The sequence below is a fragment of the Ascaphus truei genome, chromosome 4, assembly GCF_040206685.1.
Source record: "Ascaphus truei isolate aAscTru1 chromosome 4, aAscTru1.hap1, whole genome shotgun sequence".
Classification (NCBI taxonomy): Eukaryota; Metazoa; Chordata; class Amphibia; order Anura; family Ascaphidae; genus Ascaphus; species Ascaphus truei.
The window spans coordinates 236,223,110-236,235,894 of NC_134486.1; the positions used below are offsets into that span (position 1 = coordinate 236,223,110).

Consider the following 12,785-nt stretch of genomic DNA (forward strand, 5'->3'; position numbering starts at 1 on the left):
TAAAATAGGAGGTTCTTGTAATTCCAGTATTCCTTTTTCTAAGCAATTATTAGCAAAGGTACTGTAACTATGTATTCATGTTCACTTTTATATCTAATAATGCTGCCCCTAATGTTGTTGATGAATCCTACAGGGCACACATACAGTAGAATAGATATTAAAAGGTGTACTAATTGGCTGAAGATTTTTGCCAATTTAATTTCAATAAAGACGGGAGTTCATATTAAATTAAATGGAATTTCATTTTTAAAACAATAAAAAGTAAATTCATTTGAGAGCTATAATGATAGATAGATAGATACTCAAACAACTAGCTTAAACAGAATACAAATAAATATACTTATAACTTTTAAAAATAACTTTTTTATTATTATTATTATTATTATTATTATTATTATTAATAATAATAATAATAATAATAATAATAACTTTATTTATTAATCTCTTTTCTCCCAATGGGACTCAATGCACTTCACAGTTACAAAGAGGGAAAACAAAAAAACATTTAAGGTTATTAAAGAGATCAAACATGATGAAATATACAATACAGGTTGGGACAGTAATGTAGTTATTAAATGCCAGACAAGTTGTGGTTTAATAATTAAATGACTGGATAAACAGGTACTGTACACTAGTCTGTATTTATAGATTTCCAAAGTGGGAACCTCTCGAACTATACATGGCAGACTGTCCCAGAAAGTGGAAGCAGCGCATATCCATGATAATATGTGGCGCTATGAAGTTGCTGAAACTGCAGTTGAGCTTTTTTTACCTGCAGAAGACTGGGTTGACTGAGTGGTCAAATATAGCACATTTTATAGATTATTTTAGTCAAACTTTTGAGATCACAAAAGTCACATCATAAAAATATATCACTTGAAATTAAATAATTGATGTTAAGTAAGGAGACCAAAATATTTAAGATAATCACAGCAGTATTTTGACTATATATTATACAGAAATATTTCCTTTTCTATCCCTAGGTAAGAACCTTGTGGCATGATCCCAAAAATGTTGGGTGGAAGGATTATACTGCTTACAGGTGGCATCTGACCCATAGACCTAAGACTGGTTTCATTAGGTAATTGCAAGTTAACACTGCATTTGTTACAGGTCCCCACAGCTAACTGACACATTGTGGTATTTACTAATGTTTTTAGTACAAAACAGAAGCATTTCTGAGACAAGGAAAGGTGCACCAGATTTGCTCGTAATATTTCACTTCAGTTGCACCTGAAATGTGGATATATAAATGTGTGCAATTTATATTCTATTTAGACCCTCAGACCTCATTGCAATATAGAGCATTCTTATTCTTTAGTAAATATAGCAAAAAATGTGTGCCGGTTCTGCAGCTCATAAACCATTTTGGTCACTAAAACGTGATTCAGAACCTGGCCAAAACTTGACAAGCTTCTAGTGGTTCCAGGCCCATTTTGTTGTGCAGTTCTGCTAAGGTCTTTTACAGATCCAGCAATCATGAGTAAATAATTGTGCTTTTCAAGTTCTGTTCCATGGAACCCAGACGTTTACTGGGAGGTAGACAGGGATTCCATAAAAATGTGGTAATAGCGAATGCTTTGCTTTTCATGACACCACCATTTCTCGACGGCAATGTGTTGGGGCTTTTCTATCAAGGAATGCAAAAAGGTGTTTATATTGAATATTATTAACTATTATTAATAACCATAGATGATATATATAGAGATATACTGTATATGTAATGCAATTCAGCACTTAATACACCGCTATCTCTTTATAAAAGGGCAAAACGTCTCTTTTTGATGTAGTCGTTGAACAGGTTACACTGGGTCATACTACATAAACAATGATTTCTTAGGTACATAACTAAAACAGAGGTTACAAGACATTTTTCAAGGGTTACACAGTCGAAAATAGGTTACAGTACAAAAACTGCTGCATTATATCAATGTATATTTCATATAATCCTAAAACATTTCTGTAAAGAACGTTCCTTTATGGAGCGAACACACCCACAGTGCACTGCCCAGCGATTAAAATACTTTTTTTAGTCTGTTATAATATACTAAACTTGGTAAAAAATGTTATATGTAATTACAAGTGGGAAGGGTCATAAAGCAAACCCTTTTAATGATACTTTATGTCAAGGGATATGCTACAGTGTATTAATAGTCTCTGCAGACATTCTGTGTCTTATCCAAGCTAGAATAAATCGAGAAACACCAACACTGATTCTTAAACGAATCTTGGCTTTTGGCCAGCCTAATGTGCTCTACAAAGCTGGCTTCTTGGGGAAAAACTGGAAATATTTGGAGGCCAGCCAAGCGAAAATAACAGAAATAACTTCAGACAGCTGTTATAGCCCTACCTGAGATTGTGTTTTCAGTGTATATATATATATATAGAAATGGCTCTGCACTTAAAGGACCTATTGCGAATAAAAATATTTATTGACTAGAGGCCAACATGCCAGTCCCCCATTAGGACCTTTATCAAGACAATTATCAGGTGCCCAGGCATTTGTAAGAGACAGTACTTGTGTGCCCCCCTCATTTGCGAGAGAGAGAGATTTAATCAATAACGACTTGGAGAAGAAGAGACAGCACATCCAGGAAGGTAATTAAACAAAAAACTCAACACAATAAAAAAGTTCCTTGTTTTTGTTTAGCTAAGAAACCTTCATCAAGGTGTTGTATTTATATGAACAAAACATACATATATGGATACCTTCATACCCGGAAGTAATACTAGCTGTAAAAGCCCGCAAAATCCAAGGGCCACGCTCACTCCACAGCGTTGCTAAGCAACAAGTGTTAACAACTCAGTGTAGATTATGACATGCAGTAGAGGAAACTAAATATATACAGTAAATGTATCTATGGCTGCTTGGAACAAACTAACTAAACAGTTTACTACAGCTAGCCAAGCAAAGGGTAGCTGTAGCCTCTGCCGGTTAAGGCCAGGTCCCCGCTGGCTACTGCAGCGCTCGCTGTGGCGGACGCTGCAGGGACAAGATGCCGTATTACTTCCGGGTATGAGGGTGTATATATCCGTATGTTTTGTTCATGTAAATACAAAACTCTGATGAAGGTTCTTATAACAGGATTGATCCCAGAAGGATCAGAAAGGATTCCCTCTATAGTTAGCCCTCAATGTTGGAACACCATGGGTGGACTAACAATGGTCCAACAGGTAAGTACTGTGAATAGGTCAAATTGGCCTATAAAGACCGGGAAACCAGGGAGAAAAATAAAAAAGTTTTATTCAATTATTTTGGTTAAAAAACACATATATCACATTCACACATTAAAATAACCCCATAATGAAGTGGCTAGACATGCAATCTATCAAGGTAAGTATCCTTTTTCATTTATAAAGACAGCTTGCTGTCAAAAAAGCATCTATTTACTTTGATTCAAATATCTTACAGGTAAGCAGATTAATAGTATCACTGTATAGCCAAAGGCACCTATGATCATAACACAGGAGCACTCTAAGCCACAAGCATAGACAATCCATATAATTCTTGGGTGCCTTTTGGTTATAACATACCAATAGTTTTACTGCCTATGCTGATACATATACCTGTTAGAAACAGGACGGTCCTTACGAATTCTGACATTTAATTGTATTGACTGTTCCTACTAGAGATAATCTATGCTGTATATGGCTATACAGTGATACCATTAATCTGCTTACCTGTAAGATATTTGGATCAAAGTAAATAGATGCTTTTTTGACAGCAATCTGGATTTATAAATGAAAAAGGATACTTACCTTGATAGATTGCATGTCTAGCCACTTCATTATGGGGTTATTTTAATGTGTGAATGCGATATATATGTTTTTTAACCAAAATAATTGAATAAAACTTTTTTATTTTTCTCCCTGGTTTTCCTGGTCTTTATAGGCCAATTTGACCTATTCACAGTACTTACCTGTTGGACCATTGTTAGTCCGCCCATTGTATTCCAACATTGAGTGCTAAGTATAGAGGGAATCCTTTCTGATCCTACTGGGATCAATCCTGTTATAATAGTTGCACTATCCCCTCTGAGCACCTGTTTCATATTTTTCTGATTGTGTTTAGTGTATATATGGGATGAGCGGTCTTATCTCCTTTATATCTGATGAAGGTTCCCAAGCTGAACCGGAACATTGGATTTATTTATTGTACAATACACTTTTTGTGTTTAAACACATACCTTGATATGCTGTGTCTTCTTCTTTGTGCTTTGGTTCTTGGTGAAGTATATCTTTATTCTATTATACAGTAAATGGAGGACCAGTATTGGTGAAATTAGTATTTATTAAATAGTGATTGACGTTTCGTGACCTTTTTCACAATGCCATGTTAATTATTAGATAGGAGTGCCTGACTGTTCCTATGATATATATAATGTTTCTATTTTGCCTTACAGAGTGGTAGTGTTTGAAGGGAAACAGATAATGGCAGACTCTGGCCCACTGTATGACCAAACGTATGCTGGCGGACGGCTGGGACTCTTTGTGTTCTCCCAAGAGATGGTTTTCTTCTCTGATCTCAAATATGAATGTAAAGGTTAGTAATCTGCTGCAAAATCAATTCTACATGATACACGTGTAAATACAGCCACATTCCCAAACTAAGTAATTGCTTAGCTATCAGGCTCTCCTACTATTTCTGTGACACTGAAGCCAAATTATGGTATTACTATTGATTTGGTGTTTTGAACTATAAATTCCAATCACAATCATTTGAGTTCTCAGACATTGTATAATGAGGGGGCTGCCAGTGTGTGGGAATTAACAACTGTTAGCAATCCGTCCTGAACAAGTTAGTTACTGTACTTATATGAACTTTCAAGTTATGTTTATTGATAATTAAAATATTAAAATACAATTATTTATCAACCATTACATTGGAGTACACAAATGAATTCTGTTTTATGTGGATTATCACCTTCATGTTTAATGATCCATTTCACCCAATGATGTAATATTTCTGCTGTCATATACATTTAATAAATCAGCAGAAGTGTAGAGATGGGCGAAATATTCAAAGAAATTCAGATCTGCCGTAGATTTGTAAATTCCTTTCAACTGCAGATCAGTTTCAAAAAACATATTTTTTTCTCACACGGAAAATCTGCTGGGCAGATTCAGATTGTTATAATTCCAAATATCACTGAAATCCCTTGAATGTGGGTTTTGGAGAGGGGAGAGAAAAAGTACTGGTGTCAGGCCCAACAGGATCAGAACCCACAACCTTTTCTAGTCTGGTTAGCAACTCTAGCAGTATGAGCAAAACCAGCTGCTGTTTAGCATCACTGTGGCAGCATATTTTTAAGCTTCACTTCTCACTGCTCATACCTGGCTTCCTTTAAAAGCAGATCACTTCCATTTCCTGGTTGCCAGTTCAATGTTCCTTGTGCACAAAAAGGAGCACACCTGAGATATGCTAATAGCTGAATTAGCCACGGTGTGAGCAGGAGAGCTCAAATGTATGCTTTGACAGTGATGCTACCCATCAGCGGGTTTAGCTCACACTAAAGTTGGTTGAACTCATAAGTTTAGCTTCTGCCAAGATTAGCAGAAGTTATGGGTTTTGGTCCTGTTGGGACTGACACCAGTACCCCATTCCATACAAGGTGACTAAGGCTGCGGTCAGGGTGACGCTGAGCGGGTGCGCGCAGTCACGCTCAGCGCAATCAAACACATTGCTTCGATGTGTTTGTCCAGCATGAGCGCTCGCGAGTGCTTGCACGTGAGCACATGGCGCACAGCTGGTTTCAGACAAGTACATTTTTATCTGCAGCTCGCTGGCACGTCATGTGACATCCATGACGTCATGGCCATGCCCCCCCGATATGCCCCCCTGTGCATGCAACAAGCAGGAGACAGATCCTCTGAGCAGAATGAGCGCTGAGCTCGAGCGCCAGCATGCTCTCATGCCCTTGCCGCAGCCTTAGGACGAGCTCACAGTGGCGGCTCGGGCGCGCAGTTCCATGTGCACCCTACATGCACTCGTGCATCTCCAGCAAAGTGTGCGCTTGCTGCAGAAGATGGGTCACGGCGATCAGGGGTGTAACGAGGGCATGCAAACGCAGCACGTCCGCATCACGGATCTGATTTGCCCTCATATACTGAACCAGCTCACATGATGCTGATGTCACACTACTGCAGCACGAAAATTCAATTTCTGTTGTGGCGGCAAAATGTCGCTGCGTCAACACGCGAAGCGCTACAGGCACTTGAGGAACTACCTTAGACAATCAGGTAAGAGTCCTTAAAGTGCGTAGTGACACAGCCACCATGAGCTCGGTCTTGTCAATATAGTTCTTATGGAAGTTCCAGGTATTTAGGTGTGCTCTTTTTTGAGCCAGGTGTCTCTTCAATGTTATTTGGAGGGAAGTTTGAGGGAATATATCTATAGTGCTTGAATCCCTCTAAATACCCCCTCCTCCCCTTCCCCCTCTCCCCCTTCTTATCCCCTCCTTTCTCTCCTCCCTTCTTCCCCCGTCTCTCCTTCCTCCTTTCCCCCTCTCTTCTACCCCCTCTTTTCTCCCCCCTCTCCTCTTCCCCCATCCCCCCTCTCTACCCCTTCTCCCCCCTCTCTCCCCCCCCTCTTTCCCCCCCTCTTTCCTTCCTCCCCCCCTCCTCCTCTGACTCTCTCTCCACTTAAAGCCATATTTCAGGGATTCAGAATCAGTAAATGGATTCGGATTTGTACAAAGCTGGAATCAGATTTAGGCTCAAATCTGTTGGTATATTACACAAAATCCATGAGAAGGATTTGTAGGGTGCGGTTTGATGCAGGGGGTATAGCTGTGTAGTGACAGAGGGTGCAGGTAAGAAAGGAGTTCATGTGAACTGATAAGTTGAGAAGGAAGGAGAGATGGAGATATATGAATACAGTTAGAGACATAATGAGGCTGGTAGAAAGAAGTAGATAATTTGAAAAGAAGTGAGGTCATAGCAAATATAAATAGTAAAAGCGGCATCCTAGCAATAGCAGAGTGATGATATGTGCAGTCCGGTGTAGATAATATCCTCCTTTCCAGCGTAGATCAAATTCAGGTATTAGGACCAGTAGGTGTTGTACACTTGTCCACTCCTTTTTTCCTCCTTTTTAATCTCCACTTTGCTTGCTACATACAATGAGCTACTTGAACATGGGCTGCAGACAGCAAGGGCTACTATGTTTGTGATTATATGGGCCTAAGAAGACGCCAGACTGAATTAAGTTCAGCCCAGCCTGCTTAATTATCACATGTGAGGCACATTAAAACAAATGATTTTTCTAAACAGGGTGTTGTCCAGCCTAAGTGCAAAAGCTGAATTTAATTAAGAGACAGATCAAAGGGTGATTGAGACAGGATTCAAATATAGATTTCCATTTGCAGATTGGATTTTGGCAAAATCAGTGCCAAAAATCCACTGATTTTCACATTTCACCCATTTTTACAGAAGTGTTAAGGATCCAGTGCCATTTATAAAAACCCTTTTTTATTACAAATTGTGTGTACTTTGCATTTTTCATCCTAGTTATGTGCTTTGTAATGTACTGGTTCAGTTAATAATAATTAACAAGTTGTAAATACAGTTGATATTGTATTTTGTGTTTTTCACAGCTGCTACTCTTAATTGGCAAAAATATAAAGAAACATCTTAAACAGTTTAAACATTATGCAGAAGTTGTTAAAGGGCTGAGTGATTTCACTTATTGCAACTTCAATATATGCCCCTAAGGCTGGGTCCATGGTTATCGCACACACGCAACTGTGCCCCTAACGTCACCCGCGTTTTAGCTGCAGCAATTTGTGGCCTGGGTAAATGTGATGGAGAGGCGTGTCGGGGGTGAAGGGAAACCTTTTCCCTGCCTAGGCTTCTGTGACTGGATACACATCTGCACCGTGCAGCAGACTCCCCCGGGAAGCTTTTCACGCACTGACACTTGTTATCTCCGATTTTGATGATATCACGGGCCCGGAAAACGAAGGAAAAGAAATGTAACAGAAGCCAGATTTCAAATTCCTTTGTCTCCGTTTATTAAGCATAGGGTTATGATTTTTATACAGGGAAACAGAGGGGTTTGGTTAAAGGCATAACATAGGTGTAACCTGGGTGTAGCTTGGGCGCAGCTTTGATTAGAGGCGTGATTTAGGGTCAGGACATATTAGTGGCATGATTTTGGGACGTGATTCTCCCAATAAAGGCACTGTCTGAATACATAGCTTATTCATTGACTGTTATCAAAAGAGACCTTGAATCTCTAGCAACTAAGTTATACGGATCTGCCTCTCTAAAAGAACCAGTCTTATTGTTTACTGACTAAAACAGCAGGAAACTGACAATACAAAAAGTATCTTAGCAATATCCTGAACAAGGGAAAAAGGAAATGTAACTTGGCAGAATACTGAGTGCATTAGAAATTATATTTCAGCAAAAGGCTGACTACAGAATCTTAACTGGTTATGAACAGACAAAATGGATGGCTTAACACAAGTGCATATTCTGGCCTGACCTACTGGTCCTAACAGTGGGCGTGACCGTGACCGTGACATCACAGAGGTGGTTCGCCTTCATTGGGTGAACCTCTCACATGACCCGGCCGTCGTGCGAGAAATCAGTTTTTTTGCATCCTTCTATTTTGCACGCTTTTGAGCTTCGACTGGCGCACTGTAGTGCCCTCTAAAGACTGCCTCATAGAGGCACATATAATTGGTCGTGTGCCTTGCACACACCGTCGCACGGTCTCGCCGGCCATGGATGCGGCCTAAGAAGGTCTAGTCTTTACAAGTCACTCACTTATCATTGTCACTTGATTTCACGAAAGTTTCATGTTTTTGACAAAAACTGCCACTGTCCCTGAAACTCTAAAGAGTGAGTACAGTATAAAATAAAAGGGAGAGAGTCGAACTTTGAGCATAAAGAAAGACTTTGAGTTATAAAACAGAGCTTCAGAAAACTAATGTAAAGGGGGGCAGCACTATACATATAATACACTTCACCATGGAAACTGTGCTGGCTAGTATTTTGCTCTTGTCTCTGATCTCACCATAACTTCATGATGGAAACAAGCCTGTTCATTATGCATTCTCATTAATAATTCCATATGTTTGTACAATGGCATACAGTACGTCATCGTTCTCTGAGCATCCAAAATGTATTTGCTTGTAATTGAACTGTGTATGAAGTCTCTGGGTGATTTAAACACTCAACATCTGTTTATTTTTATTTTTTTATCATCAAAATTATTGTAAAAAAATTGCTGCCCATTTGCTTTCGTGAACCCTTCTTTGAAGCTTGAGAGATTTAAACAAAAAAAAAAAAACTAAAGCACATCGTTTGGCCCTCTTAAAGGCTGCTCAGAATTTTAGATGACACCCCAAAACTATTGAGCTGGAACAGTTGTTTGTAAATGCTATATAATGCCAGTGTTGGGTTACTGATTTTTAACGAAAGCATAATTTTATTGTAACCTGAGCGAAGTTCACTTTTAACTAGAGTAAGTGTTTAGCAGACAGAATTACTTTTTGCAAATTTAAATACATGTTTTTTGGTACTTTCTGGAATTGGTTATCTGTGTGGTTTCTTGGAGTACACTCAGGACCTTGCAATTTTTTGTTTTAGAAATCATTACCATTGCACTCTCAATATCATTGCAAATAACAGCTATGGTAACTAAACAGTAATTTTGTTTTCTTATTTGCAGATGTCTGATCTTTGGTTGCCACAATACTTGGAAAGTACTGTATATCCTATGCGACCAAGACACCTCAGCTCACCCTGGTACACCCACATGTCCTTTGCATGCCTCTTTTCCACAGGGAGGGAAACACCTTATGTACTTTCTGAGAACAAAATATAAGAGGAACAGATGATGAACATCAAACACATCAGAGAAGAGGAGACAAAAAGACATGTTAGACATTTCTTGGTTTGTTAAATCAGCATATAGAGATGGGTGAATGTTTGAAATATTCTCTATAGATACCTATATGATATAACAGTATAATATAAGATGCGGATATAATATATAATTCCTGGCCCATATAAACAAAAACATAAGTATTAATGTATACATTTTGACATACTTCACCATAATTTTCCTTTGTCTACCAAACTCACCATTATTTGAGTATCTGCAACATATTTGTAACATTATTGTCTTCTGAAATCTGCAGATTTTTGTAACATAGAGTACTCACACACTATACACTTCCATGGATATGTTGACAGTTCTAAATTGTTTACAGTACATATAATTTTGACAGATTCTCATAAATTCCCTCTCATCTCTGATTCCAATATTATATCAATCTACAGTACGTAGATATTTCCCCATATTTTAGTGAAAGGGGAAGACTATTGTTAGCGCACTACAATATAATAAACTGAGTATTTGTAACAAAACCAGCATAAGCAAGATTCCATTTACATTTAATTTTTCAGGGACTGAGTTTTATTACATATCCCACCAGAATTTAAAAAAAAAAAAAGATATGTACAAAAAGAAATGTTTGTTTTATAAAATTATGAAAATAGCTTCATATTGTGCTTAACTTACATACAACATTAGAATTACTACATTTGTGATTCTGGTGTTTGTTAATAAAATGTTTTGAGGCTGTTTTATATGTTTCTAATGGGAACGGGTGGTTAGTAGCTATCTTTTGGAGCTAGGAACAGTTTTCAGCAGAGTATGCAGATATTTGCTTTTTGACATCTATAAGCAAAGAGAAAATGTAATGTACATATAAGTAGCCAGTAAATGTAGGTGTATTTTTTTCTTAATCAGTTAAATTGGCTGATTAATGTTGTAGCCTTATTAGTTTGTTGCTGGTAATAAGCATGAAACTCTTGAACAATACATGAACTGTGTACTGCAACTCCTGTAGTTCCCCAAATTGCTATTCTGTCTTGGAACATCCGTGTGAAATGTAACACTTCTTATTCATGTTTGATGCAATTGATGCAAGTTTCCAGTGTAAACAGACCACTGAGCAATTTCATAGCACATAAAAAAAGAAGGCAGACACAAATATATCCAATTAACATTTTTATGTTAAGAAATTCCTTTGCCGCGAGCTCTGCCTATTGTTCTACATAATCACCCGCAATATTCATTGCCAATGCACCCAGGGCAAATTGATGCAAATAAAATTATTGACTACATGTTGATAACCAAACTTCATCAAATATCAAATGTTGTGAATAACCCCAACATACTTTCTTTATACTGATGTTGAGGTTCATTTTCAAAATGATTCTCTTGACATTATAAAGAAGACAATTATATTTGATAGCTGACATGTTATTGGAAAAATGGCACTTTATGAATTAAAATGAAACAGCTGTTATTGTTGGTATAAAATGAACCTTAATGAACCTGGGAAATACAGTACCTTAATTATGCCACTAGCTTAGAATGTAACGAAAAGAGTATTGTCACCTTTTTACTATTATTACTTTCCTTCCAGACAAAACCCCAATTCATAATCATAACAAACTGATATTTTTTTTTCCTCATACTGTACTGTATGCCATAAGAAACCTAACAAACAAAACATATTAACCTTGTACATATGCCATGGCAAAATGCACATTTGTTATCCTGCTGATTTAAAGTGCATTGACATGTTGACAGGTAACACACATTGTTTTACTTTGGGCTTACATGACAGCTGCCTACTGAAACATGTTGGTGCAGTATATTGTTTCAATGGCAAGAAATGGATATTCAAAGTAGGTTTAATGCAAGTATTTTCTTCTGCACCACACTCTCTTGACCTCTGTCTGCTGATTTAGGACTATGGTACTTTGACAGTTTTTGATAACTTTTAATTGCTTGATTATAGTAGTTTTTGTAGTTATGTACTGTATGACTAGTGTAAATATGACTTTCTGCTAATGCTAGTGGATGCCAGAATTTGTTCTAGCTAGAAACAACAGTTGGTCAGTTACAATATACACTTTTTTTTTTTTTTACTTTTTCAGAGCTTTGTTTAAAAGAAAACATTTACTAAGAGTATTTGATGTACAGATAGGATTTAATAAGGGAATCATATTATATTGGTCACTGATCAAAAAGAATCACCTGTTAATTGTGATCTACAGTACTGTGCGTTTAATTTCCTTACATTTTATTGCTTTATCCATTAGAATAAACCCACTGTGTTCTGGTTTTATTGCACATTTTATACTATTGTCCTGTTAAGGAATCCATATTTTACCCTTAAATTGTCAAGTTTGTAGTGTCTTTTTTGTTTGATACAACACATTCCATATCTTCATTAAATGTATGCATTGTAATTGATGTGTAGTCTATTTGGGGTCATGCTCCACAAAATTCTGAGTGGGAAAGAAGATGTTAATATTAATAGACTGTACCATAATTTTTGCTTTTGTAAATTATTTATGATGTCTTTTTTTTCTCTCTTCCTCTTATTTTTTAGTTCTGTTGAAGTAACAAAAAAAAAATTTGTTTGCCAAAGATTGTAAATAATTATTTATTTGTTTACGTGGACGAAGTTTTACAATTGAAAGTCCTTCATTTAGCCAGCTACTACCTTTTTATACATTTTTAAAGATTTGTTATAGGAAATAAACTATAAACAAAGGTTTCAACAAAACATTTCTCTTTACCTTTTGTCTTGGTAGTAAAATTATTTCTCTTTTGTACATAATTTTTGTTTGGTTGTCCTTTGGAGAGATACTTAATTCAGAACTGGAATTTTGCCTTTCACCCCAGTGCAATCTGGGATTTATAAATTGTTAAATATAATACAATTTAGGACCACAAAATCAAAAATTGCATT

General features: G+C 37.0%; 1 protein-coding gene across 2 annotated transcripts in view; it reads left to right on the forward strand.

Annotated features, from left to right (window-relative positions):
* THBS2 (thrombospondin 2) overlaps positions 1 to 12,558 on the forward strand; it is a 116,033-nt gene extending 103,475 nt beyond the window's left edge. Inside the window, exons 20-22 of one of the 2 annotated variants that reach the window (XM_075597052.1) lie at positions 984 to 1,081; positions 4,404 to 4,543; positions 9,680 to 12,557. In XM_075597052.1, the coding sequence (XP_075453167.1) occupies positions 984 to 1,081; positions 4,404 to 4,543; positions 9,680 to 9,687 (246 nt within the window). In that variant the 3' untranslated portion in view covers positions 9,688 to 12,557. Of the gene's footprint in view, positions 1 to 983; positions 1,082 to 4,403; positions 4,544 to 9,679 lie in introns of both variants that reach the window. The other variant, XM_075597053.1, reaches the window with a different exon arrangement.
* The last annotated feature ends 227 nt before the right edge of the window (positions 12,559 to 12,785 follow it).